At 54.9% G+C, this 24,182-nt stretch overlaps 3 protein-coding genes across 7 annotated transcripts in view; 1 reads left to right on the forward strand and 2 right to left on the reverse strand.

Moving 5' to 3' along the window:
* The window catches only part of DNAJC17 (DnaJ heat shock protein family (Hsp40) member C17), a 35,417-nt gene extending 23,761 nt beyond the window's left edge, over positions 1 to 11,656 (forward strand). Inside the window, exons 5-11 of one of the 2 annotated variants that reach the window (XM_084904758.1) lie at positions 3,693 to 3,781; positions 4,021 to 4,117; positions 4,817 to 4,860; positions 5,289 to 5,363; positions 5,825 to 5,905; positions 6,386 to 6,496; positions 11,485 to 11,656. In XM_084904758.1, coding sequence (XP_084760884.1) covers positions 3,693 to 3,781; positions 4,021 to 4,117; positions 4,817 to 4,860; positions 5,289 to 5,363; positions 5,825 to 5,905; positions 6,386 to 6,496; positions 11,485 to 11,607 — 620 coding nt within the window. In that variant the 3' untranslated portion in view covers positions 11,608 to 11,656. Of the gene's footprint in view, positions 1 to 1,056; positions 2,490 to 3,692; positions 3,782 to 4,020; positions 4,118 to 4,816; positions 4,861 to 5,288; positions 5,364 to 5,824; positions 5,906 to 6,385; positions 6,497 to 11,484 lie in introns of those variants that run through there. The other variant, XM_084904757.1, reaches the window with a different exon arrangement.
* LOC311632959 (uncharacterized protein C15orf62, mitochondrial) lies at positions 6,505 to 11,220 on the reverse strand. Its single transcript, XM_084905029.1, has one exon. It carries the CDS (start codon positions 9,255 to 9,257, stop codon positions 8,730 to 8,732), a length of 528 nt encoding a protein of 175 aa, XP_084761155.1. The 5' UTR covers positions 9,258 to 11,220; the 3' UTR covers positions 6,505 to 8,729.
* A 137-nt stretch (positions 11,657 to 11,793) lies between the features above and the next one.
* GCHFR (GTP cyclohydrolase I feedback regulator) lies at positions 11,794 to 19,601 on the reverse strand. 4 transcript variants are annotated; one of them, XM_084905060.1, is made up of 7 exons: positions 19,495 to 19,601; positions 18,513 to 18,583; positions 18,099 to 18,316; positions 17,371 to 17,442; positions 16,515 to 16,654; positions 13,421 to 13,515; positions 11,794 to 12,216 (listed from the first exon to the last, which is right to left on the reverse strand). In XM_084905060.1, exons 5-7 carry the CDS (start codon positions 16,548 to 16,550, stop codon positions 12,093 to 12,095), a joined length of 255 nt encoding a protein of 84 aa, XP_084761186.1. In that variant the 5' UTR covers positions 16,551 to 16,654; positions 17,371 to 17,442; positions 18,099 to 18,316; positions 18,513 to 18,583; positions 19,495 to 19,601; the 3' UTR covers positions 11,794 to 12,092. The 4 variants fall into 4 exon arrangements, with proteins under 4 accessions (XP_084761186.1, XP_084761185.1, XP_084761183.1 ...); XM_084905059.1 differs by lacking the exons at positions 18,099 to 18,316; positions 19,495 to 19,601 and having other exon boundaries at positions 18,513 to 18,973; XM_084905057.1 differs by lacking the exon at positions 19,495 to 19,601 and having other exon boundaries at positions 18,099 to 18,973.
* Between the last annotated feature and the right edge of the window lie 4,581 nt (positions 19,602 to 24,182).

The following is a 24,182-nucleotide window of genomic DNA, read 5'->3' on the forward strand; positions in this document are numbered from 1 at the left end:
GCTAGGGCCACCCCAGGGCGACTGGCGTCTAGCTACCAGTGACGTTTCGCGGAGTCCTGATGTCACTGCTGTGTGGAGGCGGAGCAGAGGGTGGGAGTGAGCGGTGAGCACCGGGCGGGAGAGGAGGAGACTTTCGCAGATGCGTGTAGAAGAACAGGAGGATTAGAGCGGACAGGACACGGCGAAGGTGGTGAGTGCTGGTCTGTCTCTGGAGACAATACCCTGTTTCCCCGAAAGCAAGACAGTGTCTTATATTAATTTTTGCTCCCAAAGACGCGCTAGGTCATATTTTCAGGGGATGTCTTATTTTTCCATGAAGAAGAATACGGTACACATTTATTGTTAAATGAAAATAAAGGAAATGTATTACCTGTATACGATAGGGTAGTACGGTAGTTGTCAACACAAACCAGACAAACTGAATCCTACAGTATCAAGAATTTACTCATTTATTCAATGACAATCATGTCATCATCTTCTGGAACATCATCATAACAATCCAATTCCTGAATTTCCTGGTGAATTTCTTGTGACTCCATTTCTTTCAGAATCAGTGGACCAAATCTCTCATGTTTAGCCTAGGGGAGCCTTATTTTCGGGGGATGCCTTATATTTCACTCAGAAGGAAACCTGTAAGTAGGTCTTATTTTCAGAGGATGTCTTATTTTCGGGGAAACACGGTACCTGATGCTCGCGGCCTCATGATGACTGAAGGTTCTCAGTCAGTGGCAGACCCTGCTCCAGCCCAGATCCAGGCCCCAGCAAGCCCAGTGACAGTCCCCAGGCAGGTCCCAGGGGGTAAATGTCTGATAAAGGGGTAGGGGGAAGGTGTTCAGTGGCACAGGGGTGGGGGGAGGGGGATCACTTAATATGACACAGAAGGATCAGAGGGGGCAATCAAAATGACACAGCAGGATCAAAAGGGGTTACTAAAATGGTAATCCCCCCTCTGATTCTCCTGTGCCAGTTTGATTTCCCCTCTGATCCCCTCTGTGTCATTTTAAGTGATCCCCCTCCCCCTACCTTGGTACCCCAATTCCTTTTTTTTACCCCTAGAAATGAGCGCAAAAAGAAAAAGCTACTCCGTGGAGTACAAGAAAGGAATCGTGGAAGACTCTTGGGGCCAAAATCTTACTGCTTTCTGCAAAGAGAAGATGTTGAGTATCCGATTGGTCCGAAAATGGCGAGCAGAGTATGGTAACCTCATTGAACAAGTGGACAAGGGAAATGCTAAAAAGTGCAAGTGTGGATCAGGTCGGCAACCATTATTTTCCGAGCTGGAAGACCTGATCTGTGAATGGGTTGTTGACAGGAGAGCAAAGGCTTTGGTTGTGAATAGGGCTCAGATTCAAGAATTTGCCCTTGCAATGGCACCGCAGTTTGACATAGCCCCCGAAGACTTCAAAGCATCACAACACTGGCTGGATAATTTCCTTCAGCGAAGTGAACTGTCTTTAAGAAGATCTACAACATTGTTTAGGTTGGAAGATACTCAAGTTATTAAGCGAGCACTTGCATTCAAGTCCTTTATTGATGATGCTGACTTCTCTAAATACAGTCTTTCCAACATGATTGCTATGGATGAAACTGCAGTGTTTATGGGCCAATCATCTCAAACAACAATTGAACAGCGGGGTGCCTCCTTAGTGTACATTCCCTCCACTGCTTACGAAAGTGCACGTGTTTCCTGTATTTTGGCAATTCGTCTGGATGGCACTAAAATCCCACCTTTAATCATTTCTAAGGGCAAGAAGGAAAAGATTGAATGTGTTTTGGGCGTTTTTATTCTTGAAACTGAAAAAGCCTGGGCCACACAAGCAGTTATAAGGAAGTGGGTCGATTTAATGCTGCCGCTTGTTATGCGAGGCAGCCAAAGAGGTCTGCTAGTCTGGGATGCAGCCAGCACTCACCGTGCTAAAGACATGAAGACATTTCTTCACGAAAGAAAAATAGATCAGATAATGATCCCCGCAGGAATGACAACCTATCTCCACACTCTTGATATTGCAATAAACAAGCCATTCAAAGACAATTTGCGCATGGAAATTAATGATTACATTGAAAATAGAATGGAGAGAAATCAGCATGGAAACTTTGTGGAACCTAAACTGCAAGAAGTTGTGACTTGGGTGAAGAATTCATGGGAGAAAATCACTGACAGTTCGATTGCAAATGCACTGCGAGCAGGCTACCTTGACAAGAAGTACTCATTTAAGGACAGTGCTATTGCTAAACATGAGAGATTTGGTCCACTGATTCTGAAAGAAATGGAGTCACAAGAAATTCACCAGGAAATTCAGGAATTGGATTGTTATGATGATGTTCCAGAAGATGATGACATTATTGTCATTGAATAAATGAGTAAATTATTGATACTGTAGGATTCAGTTTGTCTGGTTTGTGTTGACAACTACCGTACTACCGTACCATATACAGGTAATAAATGTCCTTTATTTTCATTTAACAATAAATGTGTACCGTATTCTTCTTCATGGAAAAATAAGACCTAGCGCATCTTTGGGAGCAAAAATTAATATAAGACACTGTCTTATTTTCGGGGAAACAGGGTATTAAACCCATTTTTTATAGACAAAGAAGCTAAGGCAGCACAAAGATGGGAACTGGCTGGAGCTGTGCTTTTAACCCGCAGTCCGTGTAAATCCGTTCTTGTTCACCATGCCATCCGGGCCCTTTTACTCGTCCCAGCCTCCTTTCTGCACAGAGCTTTCACTCTGCGAAGTCCCCTCCGAAGGATCCAAAGAGGTCCAGGCATTTTTTTTAAAACGGCTTTATTGAGGTATATTTTTCATATTATAACATCCACCCATTTCAAGTGTACAATTCAATGGTTTTTAGTAAATTTACCAAATGGTGTAATTATGACTGTAAGTCAGTTTCATCACCTCTGTAAGATTGGTCCATACATTCTTCACTCGATTTTCCCTCCTTCTTGCCTATTTGATACCCGTATATTTAATATGTTCATATGCCAGCCCAGTACATCCAACTCTTTATTAAAAACAAACAAAAGTTCTGGAGACTGAAGGCAAGTAAAGTGCACAGAAAAGAAAGCTCTGAGTCCCGAGCCAGAGAGAGGAGCTTGCCGCCGCAGCTCGCCTGGAACAGGGCCACACCAGTCTTCCCCTGGGAGGGGGGCAGAGCTCTGACCTGGGTGAGGGCCTCGCTCAGAGCCTGCCGTCCCTGTGGGGGCTGCGCAGCCAGGCCGCAGTGAGGCTTGGTAAACGTGAGTTGAGGGGGAAGTGAAGGCGACAGTGACAACCTGAACTCTGGTGAGAAATGCATCAAAGCCAAGGCAAGATCACAGTCAGGCTGTGGTGCCAAACCGCAGGAACGGGGGCCAGCAGCTCCTCCCGCTGGCATCCCTGACACTTGGCCCTGGCTGGCTAACATAAGCACCTACCCACGCCCTGTTCCCTGATCAGACAGCCAGCTCGTCAGTATGAGCTGATTTCACTCTCCCAGACCCCGGCCACTCATCTGGAGCCTGTGCTTCTGTGCTGTGACTTTTTCCTGATGGAAATAAACTTGGGGGCACAGGGGCATGGAGGGTGGTGGCAGTCACTGTACAGTTTCATCCTGTGTGAGGCTGGGGAAGCAGCCAGAGCTGGGGAGCTGAGGCCGTGTAGAAACTGCTTAGACCAGCCGTTGGGTCATTCAACCCTTGTGTCTAGACCTGGAGGCCAGGGAGCAGCAGGCGCAGGCCCAGGCCCAGGGCGAGGAGGAGGAGGAGAGACGGAGCACCAGGACACTAGAGCAGGAGGTGAGTGGCTGGCAGGGCCTCAGGCCCTCTGCAGGAGTTGGGGGGAGGTGGACTTAGCTGGGTGTGGTGGCTGGGAGGTCATGCCCCCCACCTCCTATGTGGGATCAGGGCCATCTGTCCCACCTGCAGGTTGCTGAGCCCTAGCTTACAGGTGGAACCTCCCAGGGGCCTTTCGGGCGGGAGCCCATCTGGAATGGGATCTGCACAGAATTGTCACCTCCCACCCCCCTGCCCTGCAGATCGAACGCCTGCGAGAAGAGGGCTCCCGGCAGCTGGAAAAGCAGCAGCGGCTGATGCAGGAGCAGATACGCCAGGAGCGGGAGCAGAGGCTGAGAGGTGAGAGTCCATCACTCACCTGCCGCCCGCTCGGTGGAGACATCTACCTGCTGCAATCCCAGGGCCTCCCCCGTGGGCACATGCCACCCGTCCTTCTTCCTGCCAGTTCTCTAGGCCTGTTTGCTTTCCCTCTGCCCTGGCCTCATATACCTTAGTCCCAAGTAGGGCTGGCTCTATTTTGGAGCAGGTAACCAGGAGAAAAACTCTAGTTTTGTATTTTTTAAAATGTATTTTATTGATTTTTTTACGGAGAGGGATAGAGAGTTAGAAACATCGATGAGAGAGAAACATCGATCAGCTGCCTCCTGCACACCTCCCACTGGGGATGTGCCCACAACCAAGGCACATGCCCTTGACCGGAATCGAACCTGGGACCTTTCAGTCTGAAGGCTGACGCTCTATCCACTGAGCCAAACCGGTTTCGTCAAAAGCTCTAGTTTTAGTAGAACTGCGTGGTTGTACCTCGGCGTCCTGCCCCCAGAAGGTGCTCACAGCCCTGCGCTGGCCACGGGCTCACCGTGCCCTCCCGCAGGCGGCCGGCACCCCCTGGGGTGTTAGCCTCAGGGGCTCCTGAGCAGGGGCAGCTGTTGCCCGTGGTCAGAGTGACCTTTCCTAGGTCCTCTGGGCCCGGGCTGCGTCTCCTTTGAGAGAACGTCTCTCTCCTTCATACTCTACTTTCTAATTTCCCAAATTTTCCAGGAAAGGCAGAAAACCCTGAAGGCAGAGGAACTCCCAAGCTAAAGGTGAGCCCTGTGGGGATCCGTGGGTCACCTCACACTACCTTCTCTCACTCAGCAAGAACAGATACTTTCTGTGGCTCAAGGGCTTCTGGTGGGGACCCCGGATCTCGGGGAGCAGCACCTCTCCACAGCCTCCACCTTCCCCTGCCCGGGGAGGACAGCCCGGAGAGCTCGCCATGGAGGCTGCTCCTAGCCCTGACCGCTGCAGGCACTCTCCCGGAGGCCCGCGAAGAGCGCATCCCCAGGCCGGGGAATGGCTGCAGTGGGCAGCCACCCTGCTCGTCCGTCTTCAAGGGGGACACATTTTGGAGGGTTCTCCCTCGATTGCTAGTGGCGGGTGTCTGTTCAGACTGTAAAGCTCAGGTGTGGGGTCTGGCATTGTTCAGGCGAAAGCTGGTATTCACTGGTGATGCCCGCTGCTGTCTTTCCAGCTAAAATGGAAGTGCAGAGAGGACGGGTCAAAAGGCGGCTACTCCAGAGATGTCCTCCTGCGGCTTTTTCAAAAGGTCTGCCCTGCTGACTTGCCCCTTTCCCCATCATCTCAGTCCACACCCCAGGATCTCAGCCTAAACCTCCCTCACCGTCCTCCCTGCCTCTTTCTCTGTCACGGACCTCAGACAGCTTAGCTTCTTCCAGGTCACGGCCCTCCTCTCCCCTCCAGCCTGGCTCACCTTCCCTGCCCGTCACCCTTAGAAGCAGAGGGCTTGGCTGAGTGTGTGGGAGAGGAGGTGGGCATCTGGCACAAAAGCCTGCCTCCTTCACCATCTCCAGTCATTGAGGCAGCTTTGCCACTCTGCCAGTCAAGTCCCAGCCCTTTGTCCGACTCTCCTTTCTCCCCTGTATTCCCCGGGGAAAATCCTTTCCTTCCTCTCTCTGATCTCCTCTCTGGGACCCTGGGAACAAGAAGCGGTCCCAGCGGGACGCCCCAGGCCTCCGGGCCGGGCTGACGGCCTTCCTTGTCCCGCAGTACGGAGAGGTGCTCAACCTCGTGCTTTCCAGTAAGAAGGCGGGCACCGCTGTGGTGGAGTTTGCGACCATCAAGGCTGCGGTGAGTGCTGCCTGAGGCTTGGGGGAGCCACTGCCGTTCCAGGGAGGGACTCAGTTCTGGGTACCCTGTGGTTAGGTGTCCACATTCCCAGGAAATCTCTGGGGCAGCTCAGAGCCAAGCCCTCTCACCCCACGCCCACCAGGTGCTTGACTCCTGCCTCCGGAATCCCGGAGGAGGGCAGGCATAGCAGGGAAGGGATGGGCGGGGGATGCTCTGGGATGAAGGAGAGCGTGGACCAACAGCATTGCCCGCTGCTGGCTCCACCCTCCACTTTGCCGGGGAGCTGGCGGCCTCCAGGCTGGGGCCCACCCTGCCTTTCCCCTTCTCCAGCTTCTCCACTCGGCACACCATCTGGGAAGGTTGCTCAGTTTTGCTTGGAGGATGAGTTTGCTGGTTCTGGTACTTTCTGTGGGGGTAGAGAGAGCCACTCCATGGCTGACTTTCGGAGTGTTAGGACTAACTGGAGGCTGTGTTTGGCAGGAGCTGGCTGTCCAGAATGAAGTGGGCCTGGTGGATAATCCTCTGAAGATTTCCTGGTTGGAGGGACGGCCCCAGGGCAGGGACGGCCCCAGCCACCCAGGACTGGCACCGGTGAGGAGCCGCCGCACACGGGGGCCCAGGGTTTGGGAACCTGTTCCTGTCTGGGCTCTCCTCAGGGCTCTTCGCTCGCAAATGCAGCTCCTCCTGACGGAGTGATTGGCAGGCCCGCCAGCCAGAGCTGGGGCTGGTTTCGTGCTGACCCCTTTCCTTTCTGGGTGGCAGCGGCCCACCCTACACAGATTCTTAGACCTCATTTTCCCTCCACATCCTGGCTCCTGCTGAGACCATCCTTCCCCAGAGGGGTTTCCCTGGCCCGCAGGCTGCCTGGTTTTGATGTGAAGCGTTTGGCTCTTAGACAACCCGGTGCTGTAGGAAGGGAGAGAGGACGAGGGCAGCTGCTTCCACTTGCATCCCCACTCCTTCTCCCGGTGTGTCCGCAGCTGCCCCAGGCAGGACCTGCTGTAAGAGGTGCTGTCTGCTCCTCAGAAATAACACTAGCGACCCTGCCCACACTGGGCGCTCGCTGCCTGGCCGACTCATGAGGAGGCAGGCTTCAGCTGGTGTGTTCTCCACACTGGCTGCTGGTCCTCACAGCTCCATGGAGGCAAGAGCGCACACACACACGTGTGCAACCCCCTCCCACACACACACACACCCCTGCCCTTGCTTTGGTGGGACAGAGAGCTTTTAGGCCAAGAGCTCTTCCCTCTCTGGAATGGCCCGTGGTCTGTGTGGGAGCCTCAGACTGATATCACGTCCCTCTGAGGGGAGCATGCCCCTCGGTGGGTCAGCAAGGCCTTTGCGCTGTCACTGCACCCCTGCTTTCCTACTTGCCCCCCCTTGGCCGTGAGAACCGAAGCTCTGGGAGGTGTCCCAGACCATGGACAGAGGAAGACAAGGAACTGTCCAACTGAAGACCCTTCTGCTGGGAGCTCCTTCCCTCCCCGTTCAGTCCCAGCATCTCACAGCCCCAGATGACACTGCACAGGCTGCCATAGAGAACTTTATTTACTGCCTCCGGGGAGGAGCCTCTGGGCACACCCACAGGAGGAGGGGAGATGGGCCACAGGTTTGGGTTGGAAGCAGTGTGTGCCGAAGCCTCCTTCTCTCTTCACACCTGGAGCTCAGAACACAGGCCCAGCCTTCCTGAGCTCTAGTTTCAAGTCTTCTGGCCACGCCACAGTGCGGGCAATAGCACAGCATCGGCCTTACCAGCGGCCTCAGCCCCGGGTGGCAGGCCCATCGGTGAGGGTCCAGGCAGAGCTCCCCATCCTGGTGAGAGCGGCCGTGAGTTCCTGTCCATCCCGGTCTGGCCCTCCTGTGTTCTCGTCGGGGAAGGATGAAGCAAAATCTGCCAGTGTGGTTGCTGCATTTCCCAAGGGCTCCATCAGCAGCAGTTCCCACGCAGCCCTTCTCACGCTGTCTGTGCCTTCAGCTGGCAGCCCCTGGGACTGCTGCAGGCAGCTGCGTTGGCAGCTGGAGTCTCTCATGCCCCCTCTCCTGCTAATGATGTGTGTGTCTCCATGCCTCCCTCTTCCTCCTCTCCAGCCCCTCCTTTCCTGTGCAGGCCCTGTGCGCCCTTCCCCCATGCCACTGCTCCTCAAGGCCACGGCCGGGGCACTGCGGTCCTGTTAACGACCCAGAGGACCTGCCCCAGTGATGCTAATGAAGTTCGCCCTGCACTGTGCAGTGTGGTAGCCGCTGGTCATGTGGCGATTCAGCATTTGAAATGCAGCTAGTGCAGCTGAGAGACTAAATTTTTAATTTTACTTAGTTTCAATTATTTAACTGTAAACAGCCACATGTAGCTAGTGGCTACTACACCGGACAGAGTCAAGCCTGTCTCATCCTCTCCCCTCGGGTCTTCCCACTTTCCCCTTGGGTCTGATTCGGACCATTTTTGCCTGGACCTGACCTGTAACCTCTCGCTGTGGAGAGTAGCTTCAGAGGGTAGACTGTCCAGTCTGCGTGTCCTCCACTCCCTGACTCGCCCCTTGTGCCACCCACCCCTCTGCCGCCTCTGCCCGGCCCCTGGAGTTGCCCTGTGGCCTCTTTCCCAGCCTCGCTGCTGCCTTCAGGGCTCCTGACAGCAAGTGCCCCTTCCCATTTCCAGCTTGCCTCCACTCCCCTGTCCCTCCACGCCTGGGGACTGTTGAGGACCCAGAGGGCAGGCAGGGTCCTGGGTTCCCACCCCACCTTTTTCTTAGCCCACAGCTCGACCTTCCTTTCCTGGGTCCCAGGCTTTCCTCTCCTCCAGTTACACACTCTGCACACCTCACCCCCGTCAGAAGCCGGGCTCCCTGGGAAACTGCTCCCTCAGCATCTGCAGAACCTCCTCGAGCAGTGAGATCCCCAGGTCCACCTTGAAGGAGAAGAAGGGGTCAGTGGGGTCCGGAGCAGGCGTCTGCTGGCAGGGGGGCGTGTCCACCAGGTCCTCCTCGGAGCACTCGTGCAGGGCCTCCGCCAGGGAGAGCGCCGGGGGCAGGGTGGCCGAGTAGGCAGCCGCGTAGGCGGGGGAGGGCTCCAGGATGTTGGGGCAGCTGGAGCTCTCTCGGTAGAGGCGAGGGGGCTTGGGCGGGGCCAGGAGGGTGGTCCGGGGCTGCTCGTCCCCCCACAGCGGCAGGCGCCGGCCATCCGGCCTCCCTCGGAGCTCCCGGACGACCTCTCTGTTGCTGTACTCCTCGTGGTCCCCGCCGGCCGCGCTGGCCTGGCTCAGCACGCTGCCCTGCCGCCGCAGCGCCCGGGGCCGCCGCAGGCTCAGCCGCTTGAAGAAGGAGGCGTTGCGGAAGGAGCCTTTCCGCCAGGTCTCCATGGGGCAGTAGGTGGTAGGAGCGGCCTCTGTCCCAGCTCCTTGCGGCCCAGCTCACCCTTTCCCAGCCAGCACCCCTCAGGGGTCCAGTTCAGCAGGGCCAGGGGCCACTTGTCTCTGCCAGAGCAGTGCGTGGCGAATGGGAGGCAGCACGTGGGCTCCCCGCAGAGGCCTCCAGCTTTCTGCCCAGCGCAGACCTCAGGCCGCACCGGCGGTGAGACGATGACCCGCGGGCTCGGGGAGTCTCCCGGAGGCACAGGAGTGGCCCGGATACTCGATAGGGCAGTGGAAAAACCCCGAGGGGAGGAAGCAGCACTTACTGGAGCCGGAGTGAGGAGCGCCAGGGGTGAGGGATGAATCTTCTCAGGTGGTAGGAGCGGCCTCTGCGCCAGCTCCTCAGGCCCAGCTCCCCCCTCCCGGCCCGGCCCTGCCTGTCGCTGTGGCTCCGGCCGCGGACGAGTACCCTGTGCCCTGCTGGCTGTGCTGTGCGTGGAGGTGTGTTGTTGTTCTCAGCTGACTCAGTCAGGTGGAAGCCGGGTTTCGTGCTCCGGTAATTGCAGCATCCGCGTGCAGGAGTTGGGGCAGCCATGGCCAACACCCCAGGGCCACTGGGGAGCAGAGATTCCTCTGGGGACTCGTCTGGGGCAGCCCTGCCTGTCCGTCAGCACACTGTCCCCCCGCCACCCTGGGCCGCAGCAGCAGGCGGAGCTCCCCAGGGCCCAGTGTGCCTGGGGCAGAGGCGCCCAGGGAGGTGTGAGTTAGCTGAGTGCAGGCGCTGAGCACTCAGATTGTGGAGGAAGAGGAGGCCTGTTGGCAGTGGGTGACTCAGCCGGGGACAGGCCCTCATTAGCAGAGCCCACAGGTATGGGGGAAGGAGGCAGAGGGTGTGTTAACAGGGAGCAGCCCCATGCCAATAAAGGGCAGGCTGCTTCCAGGGCTGGGCTCAGGGCATGCCAGGGTGACGGGTTTTCTCAGCAGAGCAGTATTTCCTTGCGGAGGAGAGAACTGCCCTCCCTTTGGCCTGACACCCAATCTAAGCTGCTCCATTTCCTCATCCTTCATCCATTTACCGGACGGCCTCCGGGCAGGAGAGAGCAGCTGAGGGGCAGGGTCCTGTGCTACAGTCCTTCCTGTGGGCTGCTGTGAGGCCCTCTGTGGAGGGGCTGGCTCACAGGAGACGGCCCTGGAATGTCAGCAGAGCTCTGACCAAGCTGAGCGAGGGGGGCCTGGCTGGGGGGGCAACTCTGCTCAGAGCTCGTGCAGCCCAGGAGAGAGAGACGCAGCCCAGGAGAGAGAGAGGGGTGGGGCAGGGGGAGGAGCAGGGGGATCTGGGCTGAATAACACTTCCTTCCTTGTTCCGAAACCCCCATATACAAACCAGTTGGCCAGGATCTGGCATCTTAACCACAGCCACTTCCTTCTGATCCCCTGGGTCACTGATGCCAAACTTGCCTCCTGACTGACTGACTCCGTGAGCGGGCAGCAGTCAGCATACCACGGAACAGGGCGCTGCCCCTCTGCCTGCTGCGCAGCCCCGGCCCTGCTGTGCCAGCTCAGGTGGGCCTCGGCTCCACGCAGAGGAAGTGATTTAATCCCTGCAGGCCTTATCAGGGCGCGGCGCTGGCAGCCGGCCCCACAGCCTGGGCCCATTGAGTGGTTGTTTATTCTTCTGATGATGAAAATATAGCAGTCTTGAACCCGCTGCACTCTGCTGGCAAGATCATACGAGAAAGAGCTACAGCCCTGCCCTCCAAGAACCCTGGTGTGTTTCTAGGAGGCAAGCCAGCTTCCTGCTCGGCTCTGTTCCGGGCTGAGGTTGACGGGCTGTGTCTCGGGCAGGGCTTCCTCTCTGTGGCCTCAGCGGGCCGGTCCGCAGGGAAGGCGGGCAGCTGGGAGGGTGCGGTGCTCCGGCCTCCGCCTGGCAGAGCAGAGCGGGTTTCTGACCTCTGACAACTTCCTTCACTGGAGCCTGTGAGAAGCAGAAGCTGGAGGAGAGGGCTGAGAGGGGTGAAGGGAGGGAGCCCCTGGGAAAGCTGGACCAGAGCCGGCTGGAGAGGGAAAGACCTGAGGGGGTGGGGCGGTAGCTGGTCCGGCGGCCCAGGGTCCGCGGCTCCGAAGGAACATGAACTGGGCTTGCAGGTGCTCCCGGTCCTCCTCCTCCTGGCACCATTCTTCTTGACTCTCCCCAGCTCTGCCCGGGCCCTGACCCCTCTCCGTCCTCTGTCCCCAGGGCTCGGTGGTGTCCGAGAGGGACTACGAAAGCCTCGTCATGATGCGCATGCGCCAAGCAGCCGAGCGGCAGCAGCTGATCGCCCAGATGCAGCAGGAGGACGAGGTGGGGCAGCTCACGTAGCATCCGGCCCGCCCCCCGCAGCCCTTCCCCAATAAACTGTTTCTAAGTCTCCGCTGTCGCTTATACAGGCGCAGGAAGCCGGCCTGTCCGGTGTGGCCCAGGCTGGCTCTCCGCCTGGGAGTGGACAGACCCGGGGAGGCGCTCCGCTTGCCGAGTCCCTGCGCGCACACAGCTTAGATCAGCCCGTCATCACAGCCCTTTATTGGCCTAGACTCGCGGCACAGGCCCCACCGCCCAGGCTCGGCCAGGGCTCCTGACAGCCCCTCAGGCTGCCCACGAACGTGGACTCCTCCAGAGCCCTCCCCAGCGGGAAGGCGGAGGGGCAGCCGGGAGCAGGTTTCAGAGGGCCGTGCACTGCCCGAGGCGCTGGTCCGAGGGAAAAGGACAATTTGGGAAGAGGGGCAGGGCCGCGAGCGAGGGGGGCTTGGGATCGGGGCCCATCGGCAACCACTCGGAGAAGTGCCCTGTCCCTCCTCACAGGGAGGTCACTCCTTGTGCAGGCACCACACCAGCGTCTGGCCCACGCCTGTCATGCTCAGCACGCGGAAGCCCCTGCGTTCCAGCTTGTCCAGGACGATTCGAGGAGGGTCATTGACGTAGTACTCGTAACTGCAAACAGATGGAGAGGGCAGCGTGAGGGGGCACAGTGTGAGGGGGCACAGTGCGAGCTCCCCCTACAAAGCCAGTATCTGCTGAAGACCACAGCCGGGCAGGATGCTCATGACAGGGACGGACACTGCTGGTGTCGTCCAGGTGCCGGGCTGATGCACATCCCCTGACCCTCCCCTGCTAAGCCTGTCCGTGCCTCATCCCACTCATTCCCCCCAACAGCCGAGGAAGGCACATCATGTTTTCATTTTGTAAATGAAAGAACTTCCAGGGCTTAAGTCGCTTTCCCGGTGTCATAGGCTGGGGGACAGCCCACGCGCCCTGGCTGCTGCGAAGAATGGCTGCTCCCAGGGCCGCACCAGCCTCCCGCCCCTCCTCCTGCCTAGCCTGTCCCACAGTTCTGGGGCCATAGCTTGACCCCCAACAGTTCCTGACCCTGGGCGCCTCTCCCCAGCACAGAGAAGGCCCGTGTCCCTTCTTTCAGGGTGAACTGATTCTAAAGGGCCATCACAGAGGTGAAGGGCGCAAGCTCCAGCTGGGCATCCCCAGAGCAGTGCTGCGTGGCACACGGACGGGTTGGCTTCCGCCCTCCAGCCCTGGCCCAAGGGGCGGGCACCAGCTTGCCTCTCCTCGCTGCCCCCTTTGGATGGGGCTCATTCTGGGGCCTTCTGAAGAGCTCCAGCTGTGGGCGTGCACGGGGAGGGGCAGGAAAGGGAGCAGCACTCGGGTTCAAGCGCAGAACCAGTGAGTGTGCAGAAAGCCAAGGGAAGTGGCGGAGCGCCGGGCTGCTGGCTGAGCTGGAAGGAGGACCCGGCTGTGGCTCCCTGTTTGGGGGCTTAGGGTTGTTGATCAGCCAGCTCTTCAAGACAGAAACCTTTTTCCTGTGCCTGTCTCTGCCACGATCCGGTCCAGCTGGGAGATAGCGGGGAGAGCAAGGCATAGCGCACTCCATAATCCTGTCTCCGGGGACTGGACTCTGCCCGGGGACTGGCTTTGTCCTTGACGCTGTTATGACGGGAGGGCGGTGGGAGAGCCTCAGAGCAGCCGGGGCTGAGCGGCTGCAGACAGGACTGGCCCTGTGAGAGGAGAGCCCGGCAGCAGCAGGGGCTCTGAGGGCGGCAGCGGCTTTGTCCCTGGCCTCGGTGGTGTGTGAAGGGAACGGGAGGGTCCGCGGGAAAAGATAGGTAAGAATGCCACTACTTACAAGTTGTTTCCCAGGACGCCTCTTTTTGAGGCCCCCAAATGCTGCATCAGCTCCGGATCGGAGTACTCATCGCCCACCATGGTGGGCCCCACCTCCTGCAAGGTAAGCCACAGGGGTGCTTGGCTGGCTGCCGGGCAGGGGGAGCCGGGCTGCCTCTCCTTCCTGCCTGCTGCTGTGAGCCAGCTGAGATGAGGTTTGGAAGGGTTGGTGAGGGACTTTGAGGGCTGAGAACATTCTGGAAAAGGGTGAGGCCTTTTCAGTGACCCAACCAAACAATGTGAGGCTTCTCTGGCCCCTTCAGGAGGAGCTGGGCAGTGTCTGAGCTGGCACCCACGTGCCAGGCACCGCCCGCACGTGTTTGATGTGTGCCAATCCGCTGGAGAGCAGAGGAATGAAAGCCTGTCCACATAAGATCTTGTACGGAATGTCGGTGGCAGTGTTATTCATAATAATCAAAAGTGGAAGCAACCTAAATGTTTTTCAGCTGCTGAATGGGTAAATGCCATGTGGCACGTCCATATGATGGAATGGTATTTGCAGTAAAAAGTAAGGAGCTCTGCCCCAACTGGTTTGGCTCAGTGGATAGAGTGTCGGCCTGTGGATTCGATTCCAGCCAAGGGCATGTACCTTGGTTGCAGGCACATCCCCAGTAGGGAGTGTGCAGGAGGCAGCTGATTGATGTTTCTAACTCTCTATCCCTCTCCCTTCCTCTCTCTTAAAAATCAATAAAATGCATTAAAAAAAAAAAAAAAGTAATGAGCACTGATACGTACTGCAATATAGACGAACCTTGCCGTTTGAAACCAGTTTGGCTCAATGGATAGAGCGTCGGCCTGTGGACTAAAGGGTCCCGGGTTCGATTCCGGTCAAGGACATGTACCTTGGTTGTGGGCACATCCCCAGTGGGGGTGTGCAGGAGGCAGCTGATCGATGATTCTCTCTCATTGATGTTTCTAACCCTCTATCTCTTTCCTTTTCTCTCTCTAAAAAAGTAAAATATATTTTAAAAAATTATATATATAGATGAACTTTGAAAACCTTATGTAAGCGAAAGACGCCAGATACAAGACCACATATTATGACAGACTGTAGATTAGTGGTTACCTGGGGCTGGGGACCTGGGGGCGGGCGGTGATGAGAAGTGACTGCTAAGTGATGGGAATGTTCGAAAATAGATTAGGATGATGGTTGCACAACTCTGAAGGTAATAAAAAGCAAACCACTGTTGAACTGTACACTTTAAATTGGTGAATTCTGTGGTTTGTGTATTATATGGAAATAAAAATGACCTGTTTTTTTTAAACCACTTGAGGAGCCCCGCATTCCCATGCCCAGGCTGAGAGTGTTTTGAGAGGTCGGGAAGGGGCCTAGAGCCCACATTGAACGGCTGCTCCAGTGACTGTTCTCAGACCCCTGACTGGGCACGGCCAAGGCCCCCATTTCCCTCCCCCCCGGGGAGCCGCTTACCCTGCTGGGTCCTCAGCCCTGGGGAGGGAGGGGGGCAGAGGAGCATCCTGCCGCCCTGCGGGGGACCCAGGCATGTGATTCTGAAGATAAAGGGGCCCTGGGCAGCCAGCACCTTCTTAGACAGCAAACTGCGTCCAGAGGTGACTTCTGGCTCCAGAATGGTTTCTCCCACCTCCAACACCATCGGCGGCATTCTCCCCTTCTTTTTTTCTTTTTTTAAAAATATTTTTTATTAAAAAAATAAGATAAAATATATTTTATTGATTTTTTACAGAGAGGGAGAGAGTGTTAGAAACATCCATCAGTTGCCTCCTATAGGGGATGTGCCCGCTACTAAGGTACATGCCCTTGACCAGAATTGAACCAGGGACCTTTCAGTCTACAGGCTGATGCTCGGTCCACTGAGCCAAACCAGTTAGGGCTTTGCTTCTTCTTAATATCCTCACCGGAGGATATTTTTTTCATGAATTTTTAGAGAGAGGGAAAAACAGAAATACCAATGTGTGAGAAACACATATCCTGTTTCCCCGAAAATAAGACAGTGTCTTATATTAATTTTTGCTCCCAAAGATGCGCTAGGTCTTATTTTCAGGGGATGTCTTATTTTTCCATGAAGAAGAATACGGTACACATTTATCGTTAAATGAAAATAAAGGAAATTTATTACCTGTATACGGTAGGGTAGTACGGTAGTTGTCAACACAACCAGACAAACTGTGAATCCTACAGTATCAAGAATTTACTCATTTATTCAATGACAATCATGCCATCATCTTCTGGAACATCATCATAACAATCCAATTCCTGAATTTCCTGGTGAATTTCTTGTGACTCCATTTCTTTCAGAATCAGTGGACCAAATCTCTCATGTTTAGCCTAGAGAGGCCTTATTTTTGGGGGGATGCCTTATATTTCACTCAGAAGGAAACCTGTAAGTAGGTCTTATTTTCGGAGGATGTCTTATTTTCGGGGAAACACGGCAGATTGGTTGCCTTCTGCACACGCCCAGGCCAGAAGGGGCTGGGGAGGAGCCTGCAACCCAGGTATGTGTCCTAGACCTGAATGAACCCAGGACCCTTCAGTCCCCAGGCCGAAGCTCTATCCATTGAGCCAAACTGGCTAGGGCGCCCCTTCTTGAGCAGGAAGAGTTTTGTGTGCTTTTTGTTTGTTTGTTTTTCTTTTCCTTTCCCAAGGCCTTAGGAACAACTCTCCTGGAAGTGCTTACGGGGCAGCTAGCGGCTGTTTAGCATCTTAGCACATCCTTTACCAAACCTCTTCTCCTCGGGTTACTGCATCCCGCCCCCTCCCCCCTGCGGAGCGGCTCCCTGTAGGGCAGTGGGTGTTGCGCCTGTGAGGCCAGGGTTCCCCGTGGGCAAGTGGGAGCAGCGGCAAGCGCCCGAGCTCGCTGGGTCGCGGGGACGCACGCATCTGGCCTCCGCGTCCTCGCAGGCGCCGAGCGGCCAGAGCTATGAGTTCCGAGTTCCTGATCCGGCGGAGTGGGCTCCGGCCTCCCTCCCGCGGCCCAGGGGGCGTGTCCGGACTCCGGCCCTGCACCGCGGGCGCTGCCCGGGAGGGAGGCGCCCAAGTGCGGCCGCAGCCCCCACCCCACGGCCAGGCGGCTACTCACCATGCGGATCTGGGTGCTGATGAGCACGTAGGGCATGGTGCGCGCTTCCCGGCCAGGCTCCCAGCGTGGGCTTTGGATGTGGTGCCGCCAGCACCTCCGACTGCGACCAGACGCCCGGTCCGCTACTCCGGCCTCTGGCTCTGCCAATCCCGGAGCGCCCGGCCGCGTCGGCAGCCAATCAGGAGCGGGCGCCAGTGACGCCCTGGCATTCAGGGCCCGCCCCCACCTCGCGGCTGTGGGGAGCCGCTCCGGCACCCGCTGCACAGAGGCGCCCTGCGCGCCTGTGACCTTGCACCCTCACTGCAACGCCCCCAGGAACAGGTTCCAAAGTCCTGCTGGTCCCTCCCGTCAGTGAGGCAGAGCTGGGAGCAAAGGCGACCCCGCTGACGCCTTCTGCCCTCCGGCCACTGCACCAGGGGCGCCTCTCACTTCCCCGGGGTCTCCAGCGGAGGAAATGCAGGGAGCGGGGCTGTGGCTACAGCTAGAGTACCAGCTGGGCTCGCTGCGCCCTAATTCCTAGCACAGGGGTTGGACCTTGCATTTCTGGGCGCTGTAGGTAAATCTGTAAAGGAACTGAGCGCTTGGCCACGTGCCAAGCCCGGAGGGACTTGAACCAACAGAATTTGTTTTGGCCTTCAGTTCAGAGAGATTTCTGCGGAGCTAGAGAGGCTGGCACAAGCAGAGATCGGAAGGCAACACATGGGGCAAAGGAAACTACCTCCCCGCACCATTCATCAGGAGGGGGCAGCGAGTTCACCTCCGTGCACCCACGCCCTCATCTGAATGTAGCAAAATCTGACAACATTCTTTGTCTTGTTGTGACTGGTTCTTTGAAAATAAGCAAAGCAAACCGTACCTGGCTGGTGCCGTTCAGTAGTTAGAGCGTCAGCCCTGGTTGTGGGTTCGATTCCCTGTCAATGGCAGGTACCTGGGTTGCAGTAAGATTGGGGGACAGACAGACTATCCATGTGTCTCTCACGTGGATGTCTCTCTCCCTTCCTCACTCCCTCAATAGAAAAAATACCTTCCAGTGAGGATTAACAACAAAAAAACAAAACAAAAACAGCCTGTAACCTTCCAGGCCAGCGATTGAAAAACTTTGACTTTTACTGAAGCGCTCTTAAATGTGAAGAGAACTGTAAGGGAAATAGGAAGTTATAATTCTATTATACATGGGTCTAATTTATTTTCTGTACTCTCTACTATCCCCCAGGGTTAATAACCTAGCTAGAGAGATAAAACAGACATATTCATGCTTAACAAAGGTTTTGTTAAATTGTCAAAGGATGAATGCCCAGGACATATAAAGAACTACAAATCAATGAGGAAAAGATAAGTTAATAGAAGAAATATTGGGAAATGACTAGAATAGGCACTTTTCAAAAGAGGGAATGGAAATGGCCAATAAACATAAAGCATGATGTTCAATATCATTAGAAATCCTAGAAATGCAAATTAAGCTACACTCTAAACCACAATGACATACTATTTTAATGATTTGCAAAAAAATAAGTAAACATCAAGTATTGGTAAAGATATCTAACAAACGGAAACACTTCTGCTGGGACTGCAAATCACAATTACCTTGCGCCTTGGAGGACAAATAGGCGCCGGCTGGCAAAGCTGAAGATGCGATTCCCTACGACCCAGCCTCACCGCTCTCACAAAAACCTCAGGAGCACTCACTGACGCCATCACGGGAATACACGTACAAGGATATTCGTAACAGCACTGCTTGCAACTAGCAAAAAACTGGAAACAGGTCTATATTCCTCAAAAGTGGAATGTGTTTTTGGTTGATTCTGTTAACAAAAGTTCCAGAAGAAATTAAGAGAATTTTGCTCCTGTGTGATTTGCAAATCAGACAACATAGCCCTAGGTATGAACCAAAGACACACCCTGAGCTGGGAGGAGGAGAGCAGAGTTTTTGAAGCTATAAGCTGCTAGCAGCTGACCATCAGAGATGGGTTGTAAGGAGAAACAAGACCATAAACTTACATCAGCCATTTCCCAGTTGGTGGAGGCACCTGGCCTTTCAACGGTGGCCGACTCCGTGTTCAGCGAGTGGGCTGTGATACAGGAATAACGGGTAACTGACGTTTAGGCATTTGTCAGTGTTCTGCTTATAGAACAAAAGCTTTTGGGTTACTTATCAACAGAAACCAAACAGCACAGAAAGACTTCGTTCTGCGGGCAGTTTTCAAATCCAAGGACCAGAGCCATGCTCCAGACGCGGCCTCAGAGTTCAAACTGCAAAAATCCGAATGTGGGGCCGCCGGTTATGGTATAAGCCCTCAGTCCACAGGATGGAAACTATGGCAGTGAAAATGCTCAGTGAAAAAGCAAACCTTGGAAACACATAGAACAATTCTATCTACGTAAAGTTCACAAACTTGCAAAACTAAGCAATATACTGTTTGGAGATAAAGACGGAGATGGTCAGATTGTGAAGAAAGGTAAGAGAATGGTCATTGTTAATGAGGGAGGGGTTATCCTGGAGAGCAGGGGAAGGGATTGGGGGGAAGGTGCAGGCGTTTTAGAAGGCGAAAGTGAAGGGCCCTGAGCAAGCACATCCAGCGGAGCGGTCGGACCCGGGACCTCCCATTGCCCTGCGGCACCCGGTGTGGAGCCGGCCAGCCGGACCGAACCACGAACATGCCCTCTGGGATCCCCCCACAGGTTCCTCTCCGGCCTCTGAGGACCCGGTGCCTGAGCGAGCAGACATGGTGTTTCGGGAGGCACAAAGAGCACGCCAGAAGCCACTGGTTTTCCAAGGAGCTGTCCGAGGGCTCTGGCTGCATCCGCCATAACATGGGCCCCATCATCAGCAAAATGGCCCCAGATCGGACTCTGCCAGCGCCGGCTGCCCGGCCGTGCCCGGAGAGCGCACCGGTGGGTGAACACCCGGGAGGTGTCCCCCCGAACGCGGGAAGATGGCTCCTCTGCGTGGCGTGTGAGGAGGCTCCTGTGGGTTCCTCACCTGCAGGAAGGAAACGATGCTGGGCCAGAGCAGCCCCTGCCAGAACCATGGGGCGGCCCCTGCGGTTAGCTCCCTGCCAGCCCCCCTGCCCTCCGCCGCACTCATCCTGCGTGACAGCGGCCAGACCACACCCCTCAACCTGGGGACTGTGCTTTCACTGAAGCGCTGTTCACAGATCAATGTCCATGTATCTATAGATATCTATATCTATCCGTCTACCGGTATCTGCCTAATTTTTGTTGTTAATCCTCACCTGCGGGTATTTTTCCATTGATTTTTAGAGACTGGGAGGGAGGGGGAGAGAGAGAGAAGCATCAATGTGAGAGAGACACACCGATTGGTTGCCTCCTGCATGTGCCCCAACCAGGGCTGGGCCCAACCAGTTGAGTCAAACTGGCTAGGACTATAGAGATGTAGATGTAGATGTAGTAGATATAGATATAGATATAGATATAGATATAGATATAGATATAGATATAGATATAGATATAGATATAGATATAGATATAGATTTTTTTTTAAAAAATGGGGAAAAAAGAAGCGTGAAGATTTTTAAAAGAAAAAAGTTATTTAAGTTGCTGCTTGGAAGCGGCCTCCCCGGTGCCTTTGGAGAGGACTGCCTTCAGCCTGGGGGCCAGTGTCTGCCTGTGGGAGGGGAGCAGTTAGGGCTGGGCCCGACCAAGTGAGGTGGCAGAAGCTTGGCCAGCACCTCAAGAAGATGTGAGAGGGCCCTAGCCGGTTTGGCTCAGTGGATAGAGCATAGGCCTGCAGACTGAAGGGTCCCAGGTTCGAATCCGCTCAGGGCACATTCCTGGATTGCCTGCTTGATCCCCCGTGGGGGATGTGCAGGAGGCAGCCTGTCGATGATTCTCTTTCATCGTTGATGTTTCTCTCTTTCCCTTCCTCTCTGAAGTCAATAAAAACATTTATAAAAGAAGATGTGAGAGGGAGCAAACACGGTTAGCAGCTGTGGATGAGAGATCAGGATCTGCCTGGTGGGGGGGAAGGGCTGACTCAGACCTCTCCCCTCCCCCAGGACACCTGCACCCCGACCTCAGGGCGCTCCAGCCTGGACTTCGCTCCTGTTGCCTAATCTTCACTTTATTTTTCCAAATAGTGGCCCAGGGCACGGAATTCGTGTGGGGGAAGGAGTGCTCCCCAGCCCGGCTTTGCACCCTCTCCAATCTGGGACATCCCTCTCACAATCCAGAACTGCTGGCTCCCGTCTGCTCACCTGCCTGCCTGATTGCCCCTCACTGCTTCTGCCTGCCAGCCTGATGGTCCTTAACTGCCCCCCTGCTGGCTTGATTGCCCCTAACCATCTCTGCCTCAGCCCTGCACCAGGAACCCAGGATTCCCTCCTCCAGCTGACCACAGGCACCTGGAATCCGGGCTCCGCCCCTCTGGTCAGCCATAGGCGCCCAGGCCGGCTGCAGCCTCAGGGGATGGTGGGCCAATGGCTTCACCTGGGCTGCAGCTGCAAGTGGGGCAGGTGGCTTCTCCGTCTGCCAGGCTGCAGCCAGCCTCAGGCGCTGGGGCCCGGTTGCTCTGACTCCCCCAGGACATGGGGCAGGTGGATGTGAGGCTTCTCCAGCTGGCTGCTGCCTGGGATCCCAGGCAGGCAGCTTCTTTTGTCTCCCGGACTGCACCAGCCTCAAGCGCTGGCACCCGGTTTCTCTAACTCCCACAGGCCCAGAGTGGCTCAGGGGTGGCTGCTGCCATCTTCGTCAGGTTAATTTGCATACTCACTTCTGTTTGGCTGGTGGGCATAGCGGAGGTATGATCAATTTGCATCTTTCTCTTTTATTAGTGTAGATGAGATCCTGCACAGAGAGTGATTTCTTCTGTCCTAAGCAGTTTTTCTTCAAATCACGTGTTTCTACTTCTATGCTAACGGGCCTGCAGATGTTGCTTCCCAGCCAGGAATCTAGAGCTTTTGGTTTGGGGTCAGGGCAGTAAGGCGGGGTTGGAGGGACTCGGGCTGCGATGGAAGGGTTCTCTGCACAAAACCGTTGCTTTGCGGCGTGCAGCTCCGTGTGCAAGCCTGGCGAGTGGCTCGGGGTGATTTACAACAGAATCTTAGGACCTACACCCTCCTTTTTGGAACCACATCAAAGTCCTAATGCTGCTGCCATTATCCCTTTGAGAGCCGGCACAGAAGCTCCCGGTCCTTTATTACTGCCTTCTCTTTACAGCACACACTTCTCACTCTCCCCGCTCCTCTCTGCCCTGGTTGGGTCAAGGAGCGACCCTATTCTAGAAGGAGAGTTCTCGGTCACTGCGCAATATGGCCTCCTGCTTGTGTGTGTGCGTGTGTGCGTGTGTGTGTGTGTGTGTGTGTGTGTGTGTGTGACTGGCCCTCAGAACCTCCTGAGCTCTCTGCCCTGGGCCTGGGGCTGGCTGCTCGCCTTGCAGGAATTCCTTGGCTGAGCGGGAGAAAGCCCCACGCTCTGCGGGACTGATCGGTATGCTTGCAAGGCTGACACTACCAACCAAACCTTGGGCACTGTTTTTCCCTGGTGCTCAGAGCACCCCGGGGAGAGCTGGCTGTCTCAGGGCAATCCCAATCTGTCCGAAGACTTGTGCAATATTTACTGTTCTGAGTTGAGAAAAATGGGAAACTACCTTTGGTCTCTCAGTGACATTAGGGAGGGGCCTCAGAAGGCTTTAAGTTTCCCGAACCTAAATCACTTTATTTATTTATTTTATTTTTTTGTATTTTATTTGTTTTTTACAGAGAGGCAGGGAGAGAGATAGAGAGCCAGAAACGTCGATGAGAGAGAAACATCGACCAGCCGCCTCCTGCACATCCCCCACTGGGGAGGTGCCCGCAACCAAAGTACATGCCCTTGACCGGAATCGAACCCGAGACCCTTGAGTCTGCAGGCTGACACTCTATCCACTGAGCCAATCCGGTTTCAGCCTAAATCACTTTAAAAGGACGTAGTTAGAACACCTGGTCGATCTGGCTGCCCTCCTGCTGTTGCCTTTGGATGATGGCCTTACCCCTGAGTCTAACCTCTAAGGCAGCAGCTGTCAACCTTGTTCATCTCATGGCACACATAAACTAAGTACTAAAATTCTGCAGCACTCCAAATAACATATTATATTTTTGGTCGATCTGGCAAAAAAAAAAAAAAAAAAAAAGGTATAATTTTGCTTCGTTCATACTGGACAGCTATTGTTGTGTTGGCTGTTGTAATTTTTTATTTGACAATCTAAGGGAAAAGAGGTCAGTGCTCCTAACTAAATAGTCAGATATTGCAAGTTTTTAAAAAATAGATATATACCCCTAGCTGGTTCGGCTCAGTGGATAGAGCGTCGGCCTGGGGACTCAAGGGTCCCATGTTTGATTCCAGCCAAGGGCATGTACCTTGGTTGCGGGCATATCCCCCAGTGGGGGCCTGCAGGAAGCAGCTGATCAATGTTTCTCTCATCAATGTTTCCGACTCTCTCTCCTTTCCTCTATGTAAAAACCAATAAAATATATTTTAAAAAGTAGATATGTGTATTTTTTTAAATTGATTTCAGAGAGGAAGAAAGAGAGAAAGAGAATCATTAATTGGCTGCCTCCTGCATACCCCCTACTTCGAGGCGGCAACCCAGGCATGTGCCCGTGACCAGAATCGAACCTGGGACCCTTCAGTCCTCAGGCAGATGCTCTATCCACGGAGCCAAACCAGCCAGGGCAGGTACTGCAGGTTTTAAAAATTCCAAAACCGGTTTGGCTCGGTGGATAGAGCATCGGCCTGCGGACTGAAGGGTCCCGGGTTCGATTCTTGTTTCGGGCACATCCCCAGTCAGGGGTGTGCAGGAGGCAGCTGATCAAAGATTCTTTCTCATCGATATTTCTAACTCTCTATCCCTCTCTCTTCCTCTCTGTAAAAAAATCAATAAAAATATATTTAAAAACAATTCTTGTGGCGCATGGGTGAAAATTGCTGTCCCAAGGCACCGGACATGTCCCTCTCTTGGAAGAGCCAGGCAAATGAAGGCGTCACGTTCTGAGAGCAGAACAGGAGTCTGGGGTCTGTCTGTCTCCTCTCCTGTCCCGGCTGGGCTGGGGGAGGTGGGGAGGAGACAGAGGCAGCACATCAGGTGCCCGGGCTTCATTACACTGGGAAAACTGGTCTGCAGAGGCCGCGTCAGATAAGGAACTTTATTGAGAGCCACCCACCCTCTGCTGATTGCCCGGGCAGCCTCGCCCAGATAGCATCTTTAATATCCAGAGGGAAATGAATTCCCTCGCTTGGTCTGCCCATCTGGCCTTGCCTCCTGCCACAGTCAGTTTATCTGGCAGATCTTCCTCCCCTGTAAATAGAGGAGAAATTGTCCTTTCACAACAGCTTTTCATTAAAGTGGCAGGGCCTGGGTTTTGTCATTCCTTCTTCCCTTCCGTCCTCTATTCAGTCTTTACGGATGGCTTCTGCGTTAGAGCTGTGCTGGGCGCGGGAGGCATGGAGGTGAGTCAGGCAGACACCCGTCCTGGGACCGAGCAGCCCAGTGAGGCTGGCAACGTAAGAAACATTCCAACCGGCAGAGGATTTTTGTGAGTTTATTTGAGCCAAACTGTTGACAATTGCCAGGAAGCAAAATCTCAATGGATTGAGATAATCCTCCGGAGAATGGCAGTTTTGCACCTTGTTTTATACATTACAATCAAACGAGGAGACGTATGTGGGGTACGT

This window comes from Pipistrellus hanaki (genome assembly GCF_964339955.1).
Source record: "Pipistrellus hanaki genome assembly, chromosome: 1".
NCBI classification, from domain to species: Eukaryota; Metazoa; Chordata; class Mammalia; order Chiroptera; family Vespertilionidae; genus Pipistrellus; species Pipistrellus hanaki.

Coding starts and splice junctions, on each gene's coding strand:
- LOC311632959 (XM_084905029.1), bottom strand. CDS start 9,257: ATGGAGACCTGGCGGAAAGGCTCCTTCCGCAACGCCTCCTTCTTCAAG.
- GCHFR (XM_084905060.1), bottom strand. CDS start 16,550: ATGCCCTACGTGCTCATCAGCACCCAGATCCGCATG. Junction 13,516..16,514: donor TCAGCACCCAGATCCGCATG/GTGAGTAGCCGC, acceptor CTTACCTTGCAG/GAGGTGGGGCCCACCATGGT. Junction 12,217..13,420: donor GGCGTCCTGGGAAACAACTT/GTAAGTAGTGGC, acceptor ATCTGTTTGCAG/TTACGAGTACTACGTCAATG.